Below are 22,001 nucleotides of genomic sequence, written 5' to 3' on the forward strand. Positions count from 1 at the left end.
GGTCTGGGCCTTCAATTTCAACTTTTGGTGCTTTAATATCTCCTTCAATTTTTGGAATTGACATGTCAACATCACCTTTCAGTTTTGGGCCTTTCAGATTGAAGTCCACATCTGGCATAGAGATCTTTGGACCAGATATTGAAGGCATCTTGAATTTGGGGCCTTTGATTTTTCCTTCAGGGCCTTCAATGTCCAGCTCAGGACCCTTGATATTCACATCTGGAGCCTTTATCTCAACATCAGCTTTAGGGATTTTTACATCCACATCAGGACCCTCAAAGTTTGGACCCTTGAGACCGAATGACGGCATTTTGATCTTTGGCATCTTAAAACCACCCTCAGGACCCTCAAGCTCTGGGCCTTCAATTTCAACTTTTGGTGCTTTAATATCTCCTTCAGTTTTTGGAATTGACATGTCAACATCACCTTTCAGTTTTGGGCCTTTCAGATTGAAGTCCACATCTGGCATAGAGATCTTTGGACCAGATATTGAAGGCATCTTGAATTTGGTGCCTTTGATTTTTCCTTCAGGGCCTTCAATGTCCAGCTCAGAACCCTTGATATTCACATCTGGAGCCTTTATCTCAACATCAGCTTTAGGGATTTTTACATCCACATCAGGACCCTCAAAGTTTGGACCCTTGAGACCGAATGACGGCATTTTGATCTTTGGCATCTTAAAACCACCCTCAGGACCCTCAAGCTCTGGGCCTTCAATTTCAACTTTTGGTGCTTTAATATCTCCTTCAGTTTTTGGAATTGACATGTCAACATCACCTTTCAGTTTTGGGCCTTTCAGATTGAAGTCCACATCTGGCATAGAGATCTTTGGACCAGATATTGAAGGCATCTTGAATTTGGGGCCTTTGATTTTTCCTTCAGGGCCTTCAATGTCCAGCTCAGGACCCTTGATATTCACATCTGGAGCCTTAAACTCAACATCAGCTTTAGGGATTTTTACATCCACATCAGGACCCTCAACTTTTGGACCCTTGAGGCCGAATGAAGGCATTTTGATCTTTGGCATCTTAAAACCACCCTCAAGACCCTCAAGCTCTGGGCCTTCAATTTCAACTTTTGCTGCTTTAATATCTCCTTCGATTTTTGGAACTGACATGTCAACGTCACCTTTCAGTTTTGGCCCTTTCAGACTGAAGTCCACATCTGGCATGGAGATCTTTGGACCAGATATTGAAGGCATCTTGAATTTAGGGCCTTTGATTTTTCCTTCAGGTCCTTCAATGTCAAGCTCAGGACCCTTGATATTCACATCTGGAGCCTTTAACTCAAAATCAGCTTTAGGGATTTTTACATCCACATCAGGACCCTCAACTTTTGGACCTTTGAGGCCAAATGAAGGCATTTTGATCTTTGGCATCTTAAAACCACCCTCAAGACCCTCAAGGTCTGGGCCTTCAATTTCAACTTTTGGTGCTTTAATATCTCCTTCAATTTTTGGAATTGACATGTCAACGTCACCTTTCAGTTTTGGCCCTTTCAGATTGAAGTCCACATCTGGCATGGAGATATTTGGACCAGAGATAGAAGGCATCTTGAATTTGGGGCCTTTGATTTTTCCTTCAGGGCCTTCAATATCCAGCTCAGGACCCTTGATATTCACATCTGGAGCCTTTAACTCAACATCAGCTTTAGGGATTTTTACATCCACATCAGTACCCTCAACTCTGGGACCCTTGAGGCCAAATGAAGGCATTTTGATCTTTGGCATCTTAAACCCACCCTCAGGACCCTCAAGGTCTGGGCCTTCAATTTCAACTTTTGGTGCTTTAATATCTCCTGCGATTTTTGGAACTGACATGTCAACATCACCTTTCAGTTTTGGGCCTTTCAGATTGAAGTCCACATCTGGCATGGTGATCTTTGGACCAGAGATTGAAGGCATCTTGAATTTGGAGCCTTTGATTTTTCCTTCAGGGCCTTCAATATCCAGCTCAGGACCCTTGATTTTCACATCTGGAGCCTTTAACTCAACATCAGCTTTAGGGATTTTTACATCCACATCAGGACCCTCAACTTTTGGACCCTTGAGACCGAATGAAGGCATTTTGATCTTTGGCATCTTAAAACCACCCTCTGGACCCTCAAGCTCTGGGCCTTCAATTTCAACTTTTGGTGCTTTAATATCTCCTTCAATTTTTGGAACTGACATGTCAACATCACCTTTCGGTTTTGGCCCTTTCAGATTGAAGTCCACATCTGGCATGGAGATCTTTGGACCAGATATTGAAGGCATCTTGAATTTAGGGCCTTTGATTTTTCCTTCAGGTCCTTCAATGTCAAGCTCAGGACCCTTGATATTCACATCTGGAGCCTTTAACTCAACATCAGCTTTAGGGATTTTTACATCCACATCAGGACCCTCAACTTTTGGACCCTTGAGGCCAAATGAAGGCATTTTGATCTTTGGCATCTTAAAACCACCCTCAAGACCCTCTAGGTCTGGGCCTTCAATTTCAACTTTTGGTGCTTTAATATCTCCTTCAATTTTTGGTATTGACATGTCAACATCACCTTTCAGTTTTGGGCCTTTCAGATTAAAGTCCACATCTGGCATGGAGATCTTTGGACCAGAGATTGAAGGCGTCTTGAATTTGGGGCCTTTGATTTTTCCTTCAGGTCCTTCAATGTCAAGCTCAGGACCCTTGATATTCAAATCTGGATCCTTTAACTCAACATCAGCTTTAGGGATTTTTACATCCACATCAGGACCCTCAACTTTTGGACCCTTGAGGCCGAATGAAGGCATTTTGATCTTTGGCATCTTAAAACCACCCTCAGGACCCTCAAGGTCTGGGCCTTCAATTTCAACTTTCGGTGCTTTAATGTCTCCTTCAATTTTTGGAACTGACATGTCAACATCACCTTTCAGTTTTGGCCCTTTCAGATTAAAGTCCATATCTGGCATGGAGATCTTTGGACCAGATATTGAAGGCATCTTGAATTTGGGGCCTTTGATTTTTCCTTCAGGTCCTTCAATGTCAAGCTCAGGACCCTTGATATTCATATCTGAAGCCTTTAACTTAACATCAGCTTTAGGGATTTTTACATCCACTTCAGGACCCTCATCTGATGACATTTTGATATTTGGCATCTTTAAACCTCCCTCAGGGCCCTCAAGGTCTGGGCCTTCAATTTCAACTTTTGGTGTTTTAATATCTTGTTTAACTTTAAGATCCGAAATATCAGCATCTCCCTTCAGTTTTTGCACTTTGAGGTTGATGTCCAGCTCAGGCTTCGAAACCTTTGGACCAGATATTGATATGAATTTTGAGCCTTTCATTTCTCGTTCAGGTCCCTTAATGTCAAGCTCTGGACCCTTGATGTCCAAGTCTCGTGTGGTAATTTCAACATCAGCATTGGGATGATTTACTGCAATATCAGGACCCTGAACCTTTTTTCCTTTGATTCCAAATGAGGGTACATTGTCTTCTGAGGTACCCCCTTTCATCTTTGAATTAAACGAAGTCGTTTCTCTTGTAACTGACACACCCTGATTCCCAGTTATGTCCAAACTCTTTTTACCAGCATCTTTAAAACTTTGATTGTTAAAATGTACTGGTAGATTAGCACCTGCTAAAGCACTTTCGTTTGTCTCAAATGTTACGTGGGGCATCTTGAATCCACTACCACTTTCCAGGTTGTAAACAACTGATCCACTAGATTCAACCTTTGGTAATTTGTCTTTATCTTCCACATCATGGACGGCAAAATCAGAGCTCTGACTAACTTTAACTTCAGGGTGTTTAATATTTACCTTGGGTCCTTGAACATCTATGCTACATTTAGAGAATTTGGTTTTATCATCAGACCCATCCTTGACTGCAACAGACAAAGATTCTCTGCCAATACCAGATATGTTACTGTCCCCTCTCCACCCACTAATTGAAAAACCAGAAACATGAGTGTCTAAACCAGGGCCCTGCACTGTAGCAAACTCAGTTCCTCCCATCATACTTGAATCTATTTCCACTGGAGAAACTGAAATATGTCCCACTTCTCTGTCTAATCCCATGGTTACTTTTTCAGAGAGACAACCACTGCCTGTAGCAGTTTCTGTCCTTCCAGAATGTTCTTTAACCCCCTGTCCTTTTGTCTCTGACAGTCCAGTGTCTGACACATTCATTCTAAACTCTCTCTCACTCCTATCTGATTCCCTTGTTGTTTTGACAGATCCGGTGCTACAGTACTTTATAGAGGAGCCAGTGACATGTGGTCCTCCAAGAGATATGCCCCCCATTTTTATATCTCCATGTGCACTGCTAATAAGGCTGCCATGTGGTAATCTGATTTGAGCAGAATCCCCCTCTGACTGCTCATGCTGTGAGGCCTGAATTTTGAACTCAGGACTTGTGTAATCAATTTGCTCGCCAGTCCCCCCAGGCATGTCCACAGTATAGGTAGTTATTCGGCGAGTAATTGTAGTGATGGTGCAACCATCACTGCTTGTGCTGCTATGACGTTCTGTGTGCACATCAACACCCTCAGCAAGATCCTCTGACTTCAGTCTGGGTTTAATCTTCTTAGAATAGATTCTCTTATAGTCTTCGTCATCACCACTCTGTAGTGAGAGAAATATTAAATTAAAAAACTGAGGCAAATTATAATACAGTACGTATGTGAAAAAATGTTGATTCAAGAAAGAGAAATTAATAACTTTAAATAAGTTTAATGTGTAAAATATGGAAACGCTTACCATACTGAAATTTACAAGCATTAAATATCAGTGGCAAATAACTGGAAAAATAAAATGTATTACCAAAAGTGGAATTAATTTCATTTGAACTGATAATGTGTTACTGTATATTTGTTTGTGCCCTTGATTTTTGTATTTTGTTTTTCTATAATGCACACAGAATACCTAAACAGTATTCATGTGCACGTGCACATATACAGCATGTAAGCGTGGCCTTAAAGAAGGGATGCACCGATACTACTTGGTAATATGCGTATCAGGCCAATACTGGGGTTAAATACTTATACCTAGCTAGTTTTAATTTTATCCATTTAAGCGAATATATTTGCGGCTTCTCTTGCATAAACACTCACTCACTTTCTCCCTGTGCATGCTTGTGTGAGAGCAAAAGAGCACTTTCACCAGACTTGCACTTTTTAAGTCATCCATGATATTTTTTAAATGTTGTCTGACATTTTGATATATTAAAAAACTGAAAGAAAACTATTGAAACTAGTTAGCTTTTATTCTGTCCATCTTCACATGATATATGTAGCTTCACTCTATCTCCTCACACAGTGAGGGAGGGAGGGGTAGAGAGAGAGAGAAAGTGAGAGAACGCTTTAATCAGACGCACCAGATGGTCGAAATTTTTGTCCAAAACACCACAATAGCATTACTACCATTTTTATTACACCAATAAAGCAGATCTAAAGCAACAGACAGGATAAAGCAATCGAACATCAAAAAAAAATTCAGATGAAACATAACAAACCCAGAACAAATAATCAACACTAATGCCACATTGCAAACTCCGTGAGTGGACAAAAATAAAACACATAAAGTAGGCTAACACAATTAAAGAATTAATAAAGTATCACATATTAGGGATGTGCACGAGTAGTCGAATACTGTATGAGTATTCATATTGCAATGATATTGCAAAGTATTCAAAAAGTAAAAATACTATTACAATTTTGCTAAATTTTGCTTTGCTGGCCATACAGTGAATGAGATGCATGTTAAATCCTGAACACACAAAAGAGTTATAACAGAATGCACTGGGTGGCGCTGTTGAGTATGGACACAAGTTGATCACATTTGTTGAGCTAACCATTCTGTCAGTACGTTTAAATGGACACCAAAAGCAGGATATTGCCATAATGTTGCTTATTGTGGGAAAGGTGGATTCCTGTTTAAATGTACTGTATAAGCGGTGTACTCTTTACTCCTGTATATGTGCAACTCATCAGAAAGCAGCGTCCCTGTTGCAATGTAATCCCTGTGATGCTTCTGTAAACAACAAGCATAGCATCTGAGAAAGACTATGCTAGCTGAGGGACATTCCATCAATTAAACTAGTGTCTATAAATTAGTATAGTTTACGGAGCATGTGGATATGCAAATTTTTCTTAACAAAAACGTTGCATATAATTATGTTTATATTATATCTCATGCCGAGTATTTATATTCTTCCTGTACGTTAATTGCTTCAGTCTACTTTATTAGTGGTTTCTTTTTCTTAGCTTTGCATGAGCTTAAATGTTTTCATTCTGTACTTTTTTGTTTTCACGCATTGCTAGTTTAAATGTTTTCAACAAAAAAACACAGGATATAATTCAAGCTTGTTTTGGATGTAAATAGATGCAAACTTTATGAATAAAAACAATATGTTACAAAGTCTTTTTCTCATTAATTACCTTCATAAAAATAATAGAATATTCAAGTATTTGTTTTTATGAGCTTAAAAATGTGAATACCAAATTATCGATGAATGCCCATCACATATGTTAGCTGGTTGCTTTTAAATGAAAGCTACACCCTGATATAAATGGTAATGTAATTTTTAATTACTGAAAACACTACTATTGTCTATATGAAGATATCATATGTACATACACAAATGGAATTGCACATGCACACTAACACAAAACTACTTTCTTTCTTACATGAATCACAAAAGATGTAGAGTGTAGGAGGGCGGGGCCGGGCTGGAACAACGCACGCCCGGTCCCCAATCAGCCTGATGGGGGCATGCGAGGGATAAAGGCAGCCAGTGACGACAGTTCGAGGGAGAATTACAGGCAGCTGCTCTGTGTGTTTATGTTTGTGTGTTTTTGGTTCAGTTTATTATTAAATTATAATTTATATTGCCAAGCCAGTTCTCGCCTCCTCCTTACCCCTTTACAGTGCAAATAAAAAAAGTATTCACAAGGTTTACTTGCCATACTATAAATTAATAGTGTCTATCATACTCAAAAAAAGGACCCCCCAAGAAACACCATTAAACCACAGTAAAAGTTATCGATACGACTATGATGTCATGTTGCATGTTTGGAAAAGAGACAGTAAGAACCAATGAGGTTTGATGTTATCAACTGCCATGTTTATTATAAGTGCATTATTAATAATATGATCTGATTGGAGAATAATAACTCAATTTCATTCAGTTCATGTCACAATGTGATCGTATTGCTTCAGAAGTATTGGAATATTTAGTTGTATTTATTATTTTTACTGGGGTTTTCTTGTTTTGATTTTTGTCCTTTTTCCAAGATTGACAAACCAGTCACTATTCACTTATAGTATGGCAAACAAATGTTAAGATTTTAAACAACTTACTGTATTTTGTATCATGTTAGTGGATTTTAATTAGCTAAATAGCTAGGCACTTCACTTTAAAAAATTATTAGATATCGTTAACCGAATACAAGCTTTGGTTTATTGTATAGGCCCAGAAATTCCATATCGGTTCACCAATAAAATATACATTTGACATTTTTTGCTCTTTCGCATGAGTATGGATGCTGAATGAAAACAATGGAAAATATTAAGATTTATGGTTCACATAGTTATACACATGGTCCATATAACACAAGGATTAATGCTGAGGTAATTTTACCAGGAGAATGTCTGAACTTGAGCCTCCTAAACCTCCACGTCCTTCCCATGACAATGTCCCCATCGGAGAGCGGCAAGGTGACTTGTCTCCAGGCTTGTTTTGTAATTTCAGCCCAACCTTATGTCGGTTCAGAGTCTTCAGTAGCTCAGACGTTTCCTCTGAGCTCATGTTGTCAAAGTAAATAGTGGCCCCCACAATTTGGTCACCTATGAAAGAGCAGTAAATGGAAAGTTCGATCGAGATTAAGATAAACTTTTTTTTCCCCCAGTTTGTCCAAGTCAAACATTATTTAGTACTTATACAAGTAAAACTAGATGCAATAATATATATTTTCAAAGTTTTCAGATCTTAAAGTTGCAATTTGCAGGGTCATTTTGACTTTATACCTTCATGCACTTCTCCAGTATGAGAAGCAGTGGACTCTTCTTTCACCTCTTTGACAAAAATCTCTCCATGATTTGTTTGCTCTATGGTGAGCCCATGTTTATCAGCGCCCATCCACTGGGAGAAAAGAACTTCTCTTGTATCCTGCTCGTCAGCCATCTTTAAAAGAAATTATAGAATTTAGATTTTACTAATACATAAATTATAATATGCAATGCCTGTTAAAATACAATATCAAACATAGTAGGTATATGTTCCCTACCATCTGAATGATGAGTTAAAATTAAGCAGATGGTATTTGCATGACATTAGTAAATCAAAACATAGTCCTAAACTATTTTTCAGTACGGTCAATGTTTGGAATGCATAACTCTAAACCATATAAATATTTTATTACATTATATTATTAAGTAACTCCACATACCTCGTAATGTGTTTCTTAGCCTGTCCTCTAGAGTGAACCGTGTCTGCCCTCGTTCTTTCCTTAAAATGTAAAGAAAATAGAATATTAGAGACTAATTAGAGAGTAAATCAAATTAAGCTTTCACAGAAAGGTTTATTTGAGACAATAAGCATATTTGTTTATACAATGAAAACCATTTAAATTCAATCTTATTGAAATCCGTCAGCCTTTAGATGAAGAACAAGCTGACTACCACTAGATGGCAGTAACCTCTCCAACAAAAAGTAATGAACAAGAATGAATTCCACTTGGAAGGCATCTTGTAAGATTGAGTTGCATGAAGTGGTTTAAGACGAGTCCAAGTAAGAACAGCCTAACGTTATCCCATGCTTTTCCCAGTATAAAGAATGAAACTGTATGGTCGTTTTTGATGCATAAAATGTCTCCTCTGGGACTATTAAAAAAATATATCCATTCATTTTTGCAAATAATCCAAAAGATATCATCACTAAATGTATTCAGCTCAATTTAGTATACAGATTAAGTCAAGTATAATGTTTTTCACAGAACATACTGAAGCAGCTTCACAGAAAATCATGCCTTTAAGCCCTCAGTGAGCAAGCCAAAGGTGACAAAGGAAATAACTACGTAAGATTTGTATGTACTGGAGAGAGAAAGCTTTAGAGGAAACAGACTCAGCTGGGGAGCCCATTTTGTACTGGCAATACAATAAATACACATAAGTAAATATTATACAGTGGGGGTGGTACACAATGCTGGAGAGGACTTCTGGTATCCTTGGGATGGGTAGATTAAACATACCTAAATATCTAGAAAGCATGTGGTGTTCTTAAAATGCATAAACAAAAGAGCTGGTAGGGCTCTGCTTGATTACATTTTTTTAACATGAGTTATTTAGCTGATACGTGGGCCTGCCATTCCAGCTTTCAACACAGAAAGCTCATTGTTTCAGATATATCACCTCCTCACAACATTCACCATGCAATTACACAGGACCTCTTGGATATGAAAAGACCTACATGCATTTTTCACTAGTTTCCATAAGAATTTCTAGTTCTTTTAATTCTCAAAACAAGCAAAGAAAGCAAGGAAAGACAAACTTTGCTCCTCCCAAACAAACATTGTGTATGTTTACACGGGCAGTTATAATTGAGGTGCCACAGGTTTTTGCGTTGTTGAGCACAGTCTTAATCTCTCTGAATCGATTCGCTGAAGATGTCACAACCGTTAAGAAAATAAGTTGTACAACAGTTACAACAACATGGAAAGCATTACAGCCACATGCATTTCTTACATTCTTTATGCATTGATTTTGGTGCAGATCAGATGTTCGTTATCTGCTGTGTTTATGGTGATGTCCAAAAGCAGAAGATGCACAAGTATACGAGCAACAAACTCAGTCTAAAGAGAAATAATAATGTTTAGACTGAGGAGAGATGTTGTGACTAAATAGACAATTAAGAAAATATATGGTTTGTCTATGTAATATTTACATCATGTATTCATGGTGCTAATGTTTGCATGTTAACCTTGGCCACTGTATGCCTCTGTTACCCTGTTGCATTTTTTATGATGCATTGTGTGAAAATAGTCCATGTAAGATCATTAAAGTTTTTTATACTTGTTTTATTAAAAAAAATATGTATTGCTACTGCAAAGATCGGTGTTTGCATGTATGATATGAGTTTTACTATGCCAGACAAATGGGAGGATTAGTTAATGGACAAAATAATATTAATTAGAGGCACATTAATGTGTCAAAGTTGTGAATAGTTTACAGACTGCTTATCCATCCAAAAATGAAGATTTTTAGCATTCACCATGTGTCCCACTATGGGATAAATTACATGGGATAAAGGGCACTTTGAAAGGAAAAACAATCATAATAATTATAAATCCTCCCTTGATTCAAAATAGCAAGTATACACACTTCTGAAAAAGCCTGACCCTGATCTTAGTGGATTACAGAAGGAATGCATAGACTCAAAACAAAATAGGCCAATGTGAATAAAATGCTGCAAAACAGAGGATATTACTAATAGGGATGCACTATATCCGATCAGCATGATTTGACCTATTATGATTGTTGTGTTCACATTTAAAAATTATAACAAATGAGTGCTGTAAGCGTCAGTGAATGTGACATCTTCTAATTCATAAAAATTATGGATAATGATTATTTGTAGCGCAACATCTGAAAGTATCTGAAAGCGTGGCGCTCTTGCACGAGACCCTGCAAAACATTGAGAGCTGGAGCGACTTCCATCCAGCGCAAGTTTACATAGGAAACAAATTTAAAAACATTCTGATCAGAGACAAAACACATTCAGTAAGAATGGCCCCTAAGACAAAACGCGTTCAAGCGTGACACTGAAAATATCAAACGGGCCGGATTTGGCCCACAGGCCACCAGTTGAATAGGCAAATGTACACTGGCAGCCAAAAGTTTGGGAAAATGTACAGATTTTTCTGTTTCAGAAGGAAATTGGTACTTTAATTCACCAAACTGGCATTCAACTGATCACAAAGTATAATCAGGACGTTACTGATGTAAAAAAATAAAATAAACAGCACCATCACAATTTGAAAAATGTCACTTTTGGTCTAATCTAGACAGGCCCTATTTACAGCAGCCATCACTCCAACACACTTTTTCCAGAAAAACAGAAAAACAAATACAAAAGGTTAAAGTGGGCAAAGACACACTAACATTGACAACAGATAATTGGCAAAGAGTGTTATGGATCTTTACCCCATTGAGCTTTTGTGGGATCAGCTAGACTGTAACGTGCGTGAGAAGCACCCAACAAGACAGCCACATCTATGGCAAGTGCTACAGGAAGCAGAAATGTCACCTGAGTATCTGGACAAACTGACAGCTATAATGCCAAGTATGTACAAAGCTATCATTGCTACACATGGAGGATTTTTTGACGAGAACTCTTTGAAGTAGTTTAAGAAGTTCTGAAAAAAGTTTATGTAAAATTTACATTTTCATTTTAATAATGTCCTGACTACACATTGTGATCAGCTGAATGCCACTTTGGTGTATACAATTACCAATTTCTTTCCATAAGAGCTAAATCTGTACATTATTCCAAACTGTTGGCCACATAGTGTATAATACCAGGTGATAAGACTGATACCTCTTTGTTGTCATCAGATATTATGCATGCAATGGCATACTACACAATACTGTGAACTTATAAAGACACATCTGAACTCTTTGTTCTCTGTAAATTATTCTTTATATATATAAAATTATATTTTGAAGCCCTTAACAGTGAGAGAAATACAGGATATGAGAGACCCCACAGAAGCTATGCAATCCAAGCCTTAAACAAGCCTTCTTATTATTGTTGGCTGGGTCAGGTATTTACAAAAGGAAAAGGGGAAACCAACAGTGCTATGTACTCAACAACTCCCTAGCAAGCAGTGTAACAGACTATTATTTTACTCCCTGTATGCTACATGTTCTCTCTCTTAACATGTTGCCACACCCTATGCACCATTGCATGCATGTTCCACTTCATTCAGCCCCCTTTAAAACTATATGATCTGCAAAACTATTTGGGCAGTACTTGTTCTCACAGCTCTGACAGATTCCTGGCCATATGCCTTGGAAGGAGCAAATACTTAGAGTGGGAGTCTAGAAGAGGAAAACATGGTAAAAAAGAGAGAACTCTGATTACGGTTCCCATGGAATGGGGCAGATCAGCACATCCTTGAGAAACTGCACAAAAGAGCACAAAACATGCCACTAAACCAGGGGTCATGAACCAACCCAGTGACACATCCAGTAGATTTTGTTGGTAAAACTACAACAGATATAATACTCTTCATAAATAATATTAACAAACCATCAACCAGAAATATAAAATAGCTACAGATCACATATATCACATTTGGAAATGCATTTTGTAATAAATGTAATTAATTAATTAATAATATATATATATCGACAGGCAAAATTAACGCAATTAATCGCATGCCCATGGACCATAATAAGCAAGATTCCTGAGAAATGCAAGCTTGTAGTACCAGCTATTTACTCCAGAGGGCAGTAGGTGAAATTTCAGCTGTATGAGCAACGCGCAGTTTATACAGTGAAGAAAACACTTCAGTAGGCAGAACAACACAAACATGCGTTACGTTCTTGCGTTCAAAACACTCGAAGGAGCGCAAATGCGATCTAAGGGATCTCAAGATGTGTTTAAAGCTTGAGTATTAAACTATATTTAACTTGACACAGTCACCTAAACATTTTATATTTATGACACTACACACCCGAGACGTCTGACGTAGGTGTAAATTGACGGGCCCTTAAACAAGCCCTCATAATAACAACTGATTGACAAATTCACTTGTGTAATAGATTGCTGTGAACTGTATGCCAATGACTGACTTATGATCAATAATATGGTAGTAAACAATACATTGTATTCTAAAGCCACTTTTTGTATGGCCTTATCAATGATTAACTCTTCTGCTACAAGAATGTAAAGCATTTTAATTATCTGAATATTTTTTATATATATATAATTTTTAAATATTTAAAGATAACTATGTATAATTATATATTGATATAAATATGCATAATCATTATATACTGAGTTATTGTTACATGAGGGGCTTTCTCAGCAAATATTTGTATATGCGATTAATTAATCGGGACACCATGTAATTAATTTGATTAAATATTGTAATCGATTGACAGCCCTAATATATATATATATATATATATATATTCTTAAGAAATCCTTTTATTTATTAAAAGTAATTCCACAGATGATTACAGGAACATCCCCAGTTGAAAACCCCATGGCACTAACAGAATTCCCTTACACAAGCAGGCAGATTATACTTCTCTCTTAACCTGCATTATTTAGGCACCATTAAGTGCAGTACAAATTACATTTCTATGGAGAACTGAGAGTGTCTTTGACTTTCACAAGGGTACAAACATCGTGTCACTGGTAACCAGAGCCTTATCAGAGGGTATTTGTTTAGAGCAGTTGGCTCTTACGAAAATCATATGATCTATGATCTAAGAGTAAGTAGTGTGTACAACAAATGAAACGGAAGCAAAAAAGGAATAGCAATGGCTATTTATCAGTGTGATTTTCTATAAGTAAAACATGGGCAAACAGCCCTATTAAAAAACATGTCTAGCTCATTAGGACTTATAATCGACAACACATATGTCCCTCAGGTACTGTGATGATTAGTCTTGATAAGCTAAACTATGGCATTGGGACATGTGGTCTGGCAACCATGAGAGAAGGCAAATGCTGTGGACTGAGAGTGTCATGTTACTCAATGCTGACTTTACACCATAGGTATTCACAGTAGGGAGGGTTGTTAAACCTCAAAGTGGCTTTTACGATTATTTTACATTAAAAGCGAATCCGGTTTTGTATTTTGAAAAGATATAGGGGTTTTCTCATTTTATTTGTAATTATATACACTAAAAAGTAATTTTGCTTTAATTATTAATATATCTAATTTAGAATGCACCTACTATGAATTCATGCAGTGAGGTTTAAAAGTCAATTTTTCTAATTTATTTTATGTCATAACATTTCTTGGTTTAAAATATCAAAAGCCTAAAACTAATTTTGTTTTCCAAGAATTTCAATGAGCACTTTTAAAACCCACTGTGTATATAATATTACATATGTTTAATAAGTTAGGCTTTTATATTGCAATAAACATTAAAAGTCTGGACACATTATTAAATAAAATAACCTTTAATTTATCAGGAGGACAGAGTGACCTACTGAACTGCCCAGGCTAAAGCTCAAACACTCTCCCGTCTTCCTTTATTTTCTGGAAAAAAAAAAGAAAAAGGAAATCACATGTAACATCTATCAAAGTCAATGTTTCTAATGCATCAAACAGTCAAATGACAAAACTTGGTTTTTAATCTTCACTGTAATCACATTACGTACATTTTGAGTAAAATGAATAAAACTCAAGAAACATTATTATATTTTCATATGAGAAGATCTTAATGAAAACATTGTTTGCATGGTTTCAGGATTTTAACCTAGTGGATCAGGCTAACTTTATTACTCCTTTTCCTTCAAAATTGCAGCCCCACCCTAGTTGGTTTTATTCTTTTCTCTGGTTTGCCCTAAGAGGGCGACAGTGACTGAAACAGTTGCAAAATGAACACAAAAAACAGGGAGTTTTCCTTTTAGATGAACCTATGCCAAGACATAACCTGTGTCTACACAAGCTTAAACACTTTCTCTGGATGTTTCCATTGAATGACTGTCAGACTAGTTTTCTTTATGCTCACACACATAATTTGGGCTTTGTTTGTGTTTAATCCTCAAGTATGATAGGTCCCTTTGAAAAGTAGCTAGTGTTAATTGTCAAATACAGATATTAACATCACTCCCTCTAAATAAACTCAACCTCATATGGACACCAAACCACCTGTGCTCCAAGGGTGGAAATCAGTTGGCCTGCTATTAAAAATAAAATACATTATAAAGCAAGATTTTACTGTGTTATACAATTATACTTTCAATTGCCATAAACCAAAACTATAACTCACTCAAACTTTTTTTTACATCATCTCGCACTGTCACCTAGGCACTCTTTTACGACCTTTGATGTCATAGAAGTAATTTAAGACAGTTGTAAACTAAAACATGTGCAAGCCATTCATAGTAACCATGCCAATGCTATAAAACTGTCACTTTTCACAAGAAAAATAAGGTTTATCTCACAGGAAAGAAAACATCAAATCATGTGCAAATCCTCACTTGATCATCTAAAAGCCTCATGAGCCACATATTTCACTTCACACAAACTGGACAATCAAACTTCATTATCCACCCTTATCTTAAGAATGCAAAACAGAAAAAGGCACTGAATCAATCCATTGTATTAACCGAAAAGTTTAGATGGCTGATTCACGAGTTAAACTATGCCTCAAGCAGGTCAATATTTGCTCAATACCACCTCAGTATTTGTTTTCATATTGCACGTCTCTAGTTAAGCAAAGCAGATTTGTGACCATTGTTCAAATGCTATAAGCTGCAAGTCAAGTGACTTCTCAACAAATAATATTCTTCCTCAATGCTGGTGCATTCGGACTCATGTGCATTAAAATTGAAGTATGTAATTTCAGTGAAACTAGCATCACCAACGGAATTGCTTTTAAACAACTGGTCCCCGAAACAGTCCTGTCCCCAAACTCACGTCATTGGGCTGATCAGGGTGTTCAAACAAACAGAGAGATGTTTTTAAAGTGCCACATAGCTACTGTGATTATATTTGTCAGGGGAATCAACATACTTTATGCTTTAAAGAAAACTTTAAATTGTAAAACGTTGACCTCTGAAGTTGCCCTGTGGCTTTCATTCCAATTTAGTGTTTCCTTATGTTCTAGCATACGCCCATTTGTTAAAAAATGAAACTGAAGAGGCTGAGCACAAAGAGATATCTGTTTTAAGCCTGTCGGCCTGGGCTACAGAAATGTTGGGAATTTGTCAGATTTGCAGACATGCCTTTAAGGTTTTTGAAGTATTGATGCATGAGACATTTCCTTGAACACTATGATTAAAGATCAATTAAATGTGAGATCAAGTTTGAAAAAAAAATTATTAAATAAGGCATATAAGTGAGGTCTGTGAAGTAAATAACTGTGGTTATTTGAAATTGAGAGGTTCTCCATATAGCAGTAAAGGTGAAAAATACTGGAATCAGCACAGACAGGTAAATGCTTGTGGGTACCTGCCCTGATATTTATTCTCCCAGTACTATTCCACTGTTACTGACTCTTAACACATATACAAAACAACTGTTTACAGTAAAAGTGATCATTTAGCACTGCCATAAAAGAGCTGTATACTTACACTAATGTATAATCAAAAGGACAAAAAAACCTTTGCGCAAATCTTTTACAAACCAGACACTCGATAAGGAGTTTGCAACTCCCTGTGCACAATATATCAAGAAAATCACCAGCTATTTAATTGTGATGATCTTCTCACAGGTCTGTGGGTTCGCATTGGTAGGAAAGAAAACACTATACACTTTTTTTCTCTCTCTTCTCTGAGCTGCTAACTCAAACTTCATTGTCTATTATTTGGAAAGCATTGCTAGAACCTCTCACTACCCTGTAGTTCATTAAGGGACGGGTATTTCTGAGCTGTGACTGAAATAGTTTTGGGCACGTGGTGATAAAGGCTAGTCTGGACAAGGCTGTAACACTGTTTGCAAAACATTTGGCAAAGCAGCTGTGTACACTCAAAGGGGTGACATCTACCAGCCCTCTACTTAGTTGTATCAAGTTTGCTGTCACCTCGGTAAAGGTGGAGCATGCAGAACAAAACTGCTGGCAAAATAAAGGCTAAAAAATAATTCATAACAAAGTTTAGCAGTTTTACATTAAAACATGCTCTGAGCTATTAACGTTTTCCCTGCACAGCATTGATAAAATGGCTTAATAAAAATGTACTTGTAAATACTTTGCATTTCTAAGAAAGACTGGTGCTACAACAAAATTGGACAATAATCACAGTCCCAGAATATGTTAAACGACACCACAATGCTTCCATCTGGCAACAATGCTACAAATCTATAAAAAGAAGATATAATGGTCTAACGCTTCTGCAAACGTTGCATCCGATGTCTGGGACATGCCCTTCGTACAATAAGAGAGAAAGTACATGCACACCATCTTTCACACAGCCTGCACACATAGAACAGTGAGCTGCGAGCCCCACCCAGGCCTCCAGTCACACACATTCCTTGATAGAGCCGTCAGGCCAGCTGGAAGAGAGCCCAGCCTCTTCTGCAATGACTAACTCCAAAGCAATGTCCTACTCTCGACCCACTCAACTCACCCATTGGGTCTGAGCTTGGTACAAAAACAGGGTACTCATTTTCATGCTTTCCACTGACTAACACTAAATAGAGTAATACAATTTGATAATTGGTTTAATTGCAGGAAGTTAATTTCCACACTTATATAGACAAACAGAAGCCCCTCATCATGACAATGATGAATGCAGAGCAAAATAGATCGTACAAATTGTTTGCAAAGCATAAAAAGCCTTAGTGCTCCAGTGAAAATGTGAGGTATCTCCCAACTATAAATCTAAATTTATAAATGTTTGCCAATGCTGAGGGGCGTTAGATAAGTGATCATAGCATTGTTGGGCTGACGACCAGACCACTAATTATAGAAAAGCCACTGTTTGAGTCTTAATGCTACATTCTTGTCATTTAAGTGTTGTGATGTTTATTAAGAGACACATGCACATACAGTCAGCAATTAGACAATGTAACAACACAAAATTGTAGCCTTTGGCTTTGAATACTGGAGTTACTTGTTACTTGCCATTTAGCAGACATTTTTTCCAAAGCAAATTACAGGATACTCTTTAATGTGACAAGTGTAAAGTCATAATTCTCATCAATCATTTGTCTTGCTTTGAGGCAGGCAATTTCTGATGTAAAAAAAAAGCGCTGATACATTCATGGAAAATCGGGATAACTACCATTTGGTTAAATATTCCACACTTTACTTCCATGTGGGCTTAATTCAAAACCCACATTCGACTAAACTTTCGTGCAAAGATACAATGTGTAAATTAAATTAAATCATTAAAAAGAGAGAATTTTTAAGAAGTGCTTTTGAACCATTATGATCTTGTACCTTCAAAAGGTGCTGTATTGAGTTACACTAAAGCATGTTTGTGACTTATGTAGGTGACGTTACAGGAACATTTACGCAAGTGTGTGCATTAGCTATGTGCTGTTGAGACTTGCAGTGAGTCACTTTTTTTGTCTTTACTGACTATAATGCCACTGACACTCGTTCTGTAAAAGTGAAAAAGGCATAATTTGCATCCCAACACTTAAATGACCAAAAATACAACTAAACAAACTCAGAAAAACTTTGCAAAAATGAATATAGATGAACAAAGTTTGAAGCCAACATCCTCATGCTGTTGTACACAAGTAGATGTGCTTTACTGCATTACTGAAATAGCATGATGTAGGACAAGCTGTAGTCAAACACTTCAATACATCAAGAAATGTAGATCATTGAATGCTCTTAAAGCGCATTTTCGAAAGCATTAGCATAATCAAAATTAGACCTCAATCGTGGCCCATTCAGCACATTTCGCGGCCAACCCACCGGCCCGCTCAGTTCTATCGATGGCCATTAAGGCCCTGAACGGCCCAAAAGTGCATCGGCCCACCGGGAAACAATGCACTTTAACTATATACATAATTTGCAATAAACACTTTTGCACTATACTGTATGTGTTGATTCTGCTTTATTGCATACACTTTAATTTAACATGTAACCCAGTATGTTACGTGGCAAAGAGAGGTGTGGCTACGTTACGTCATGCAAGTCAGCCCATGTGTGTCTCACCTTGGCCACTAATTAGGCTAGCCTATTATTTACTGTACCATTAAATTATGGTAAATATAATATTTATTTGAACTCACTGTGTATTAAATAATTCACAGAACATATTACATAATATAATAAAACAAAATGATTTTTTGAACATAGTTAAATGAGCCAAATTGGGAATAAATGCATAATATTATCAAAAGGGGACTGTTTGTATGTGACAAACTGAATTAAATGAGAGTCAAAAACTATGTCAGCGACATCTTACAACACGACTCTGTCAAAATGGAAAATTATGAAATTATGACTCTGACTCAAGAGCAATACTGGCAGAGATTTGGTTTAGCCTTTGTTTTAGCTTCAAGACAGTATTTCTCAATCATGGAACCATGATAATGCCAGGGTCTGTCTGAACAGGATGACATGTACCAAGATAATGCAACAAAGTCTAAGTCCAAACATGTTTGTTTTTTTAAATCTCTTTAATAATCCCAACATCCCACAAACTATTTCTCTTAAACCAACAATGACAGTAGCTTATCTGTGATGGATAATCAAAATTTGGATTGGAAAATTCATGGTTATTTGAACCCTTTCAACCTAGTCTTTTGAATGACTGAATTCAAGACAAAGAAAGATCAAGATGTGAGAAAACAAACAAATGGCAACTGTAACCACATTTAGGAGGCCTGTCAATTCTCTTTTAGCATGGTGTGGATGGCAAGTTCTCGACAAGCCTTTAAGGAAATGACAGAGGAAGTGTGCACAATTCCAAACTCTTTCCGTTTCACACTGGAATTGCAAGTCCTAAGAAGCACACCCTATTCTGGCCTATCAACACAGAGCAGGAGAACGTTGTGCATCCACTGTAAACCTACAAGACAATGATGCATAAGATAATGATACACAGGCCCCATTTCTAAGTCTAAACATTGTTGGTACTTAACATCCAAATCCCAAATAATTCAAGATAAGCAAGATGCTTCCTGTTCTGTTTTTAAACAAACACTTTGCAACCTTCAGATAAAATTAAGGTTGAAATACAAGACAGTGAACTTGAGGCAACCCCAGTCATAATAAAACATAACAACTGCCTAGCATTGTAAAATCCTGCAAAATTACTTAAATTATAATTTTAAAAAGTTGTTCTTCTATAGTTGTACTCATACAATATTTAGAAACTGGTTTAGACTTCTTGAGTTTGCCATGGAGTCATCTCTTCTGACAAAACAGAAGAGAGCTTTGGGTGTGGCAGCCGAAGGGGGATGGGCTCTAAACATTTCTCTTGAAAACTCTGTTCATGAACATGCACATTCATCACAAAGCTACCTTAAATCACACAAGATTACAAAACAGCTTCTTGCATGTCAAAATTCCATACATATCTCCAAATATCAGTGCTTATCTGCAACATTCCATCAATGTCCTTTTCTCTACTAAATCTATTTATTTTTGTCTCTTACTCAGTTATATAACAAATCTGCAGTAGTCCTACTCCATACAGTTTCATGACCAAAGTCATGCAGCAGTTGGGCATGAATAAAACACCTTATTCTTTCTCCTCCATAGCAAGCCTTACTTTTCCCCTTTATGCTTCAAACCTGGTTTCAATTAGTAAGTCTTTCCAAACCACTACATTCCATTACACCCTCCTCCCTTCCCCCTCTTACACACTCCCCACACCCTGGCCAGAGCTCCAGGTTAATAAAAATCAAAATTATAGATTCACAAATTAAATTAATAAACGTACATTTTCTAGGGATAATGAGAAGGTTTAAGCATAATTAAACCTCAACTTAAAATAACATAAGGACAAAATATCAGGGGAAAAAAGAAATTTCAGTAGTTCAACCACAGCGCAGAATGTTGTCCAAAAATCTCAAACTGTGACCAGATTTGGTAGGGTTGGGTAATTTTACTTCCAAGAGGAAAGTTTTGAGGAACCCAAGTATGGCATGACTAAAAGTCAGATTATACACATACAGTGCGTTTAGGAGGGGAAAGTTTGTACACACCAATATGAGTAGATGACTCCATCTCATGACAAATCTATTCGTTTTAACTTACAGAACTAGCACATTCATGCAAGAGACACCCATTTTATCCCAGTTGCAGTTCTTTAACTCTGTTGGACTACAACTACTTGGGTGTATCTTTTGCATGGTATGCAACGTTTCAGGAAATGTCCCTCAAACGAAAAACGAACCCTGTTCTTTTAGCAGGACGAGTTTCAAAACTAAACGTTGAAATCTGAACAATCGCAAACATTAAGGCAAGTATGGTGAGAAACGTGCGCAACAGATGACAATTTTGCATCCAGATACACACCCACTGTCAACATGCTCGCACTAACAGCTGCTGGTATTTTAAAGTTCGTCAGATGCAATGTCTTTCTTAAAATAACCAAATAAACAAATGTATTGTATTAGTAAGACATAATCAAACATCTAAAAAGCTCTACGCAGCACAAAAAAGAAGAAAAAAAAATGTAATTACAAGCTAAAATTGTGGTTAAGCTTTTTGAGCGTTGCATAACAGAATTATACTAATTAGGAATTTAAAAAAAGTTAATAAACTTACCTTAAAACTTCAACACCTTTGCCAAGGCATCCTCCGCGGTCCACTTCTTTCTGCCACAGCCCAGAAAAGTTTTCCTCCGAAACCTTACAAACGCCTTCTTAACTTATTCGTGTTCTTTCACTCTCTTACACAAGGCATGGAAGCTTACTTGAGTTTTTATAATTTTTTGTTACTTTTTGTTCCTTGCTCTTCTCTCTCTCTCACTTTCGTGCTGCTTATTTGGTGCAACTTGTAACTCCGGGCTATGGAGAATGGAAGCGTTTAGGGTGAAGCTGTAGTGTTCTTCATTTGGGAAGAGGGCGGAGGTAACGGTGTAGCAGGGAGTGGTCGCTCATACTTTTAGCCCAGCCCACCCACTGTTTCAGCGAGATGTTGGAAACAGTGTAGGGATGGGCATCCTACTTATTTTCTTTTCGATCCGATACAAAGCACTTTTAAGCCAATATCGCTGATATGGACACCAATTCCGATGCCTCTGTTAAACTGAATTTTACGAATTATTTGGATAAAATGATTAACTTTATTATTGCTTAATAATTTAATACACTAATTTATAATATATTTAAGGGCCTAAAGATAAAATGTTTAAGCTACTTTGTTTACCCTTTAAAAATTAGTTAGTAAA

At 37.0% G+C, this 22,001-nt stretch overlaps 1 protein-coding gene across 10 annotated transcripts in view; it reads right to left on the bottom strand.

Annotated features, from left to right (window-relative positions):
- Window positions 1–21,630, bottom strand: part of ahnak (AHNAK nucleoprotein) — a 39,345-nt gene extending 17,715 nt beyond the window's left edge. For 3 of the 10 annotated variants that reach the window (XM_052149197.1, XM_052149196.1, XM_052149195.1), the window contains exons 1-5: window positions 21,377–21,629; window positions 8,404–8,462; window positions 7,982–8,138; window positions 7,596–7,801; window positions 778–4,579 (exon numbers count right to left, since the gene is read on the bottom strand). In XM_052149197.1, coding sequence (XP_052005157.1) covers window positions 778–4,579; window positions 7,596–7,801; window positions 7,982–8,138 — 4,165 coding nt within the window. In that variant the 5' untranslated portion in view covers window positions 8,404–8,462; window positions 21,377–21,629. Of the gene's footprint in view, window positions 1–426; window positions 4,580–7,595; window positions 7,802–7,981; window positions 8,139–8,403; window positions 8,463–14,151; window positions 14,233–21,376 lie in introns of all 10 variants that reach the window. The other 7 variants (XM_052149193.1, XM_052149194.1, XM_052149189.1 and 4 more) reach the window with 6 other exon arrangements.
- Between the last annotated feature and the right edge of the window lie 371 nt (window positions 21,631–22,001).

Source organism: Xyrauchen texanus, chromosome 19 (genome assembly GCF_025860055.1).
Source record: "Xyrauchen texanus isolate HMW12.3.18 chromosome 19, RBS_HiC_50CHRs, whole genome shotgun sequence".
Taxonomy (NCBI): Eukaryota; Metazoa; Chordata; class Actinopteri; order Cypriniformes; family Catostomidae; genus Xyrauchen; species Xyrauchen texanus.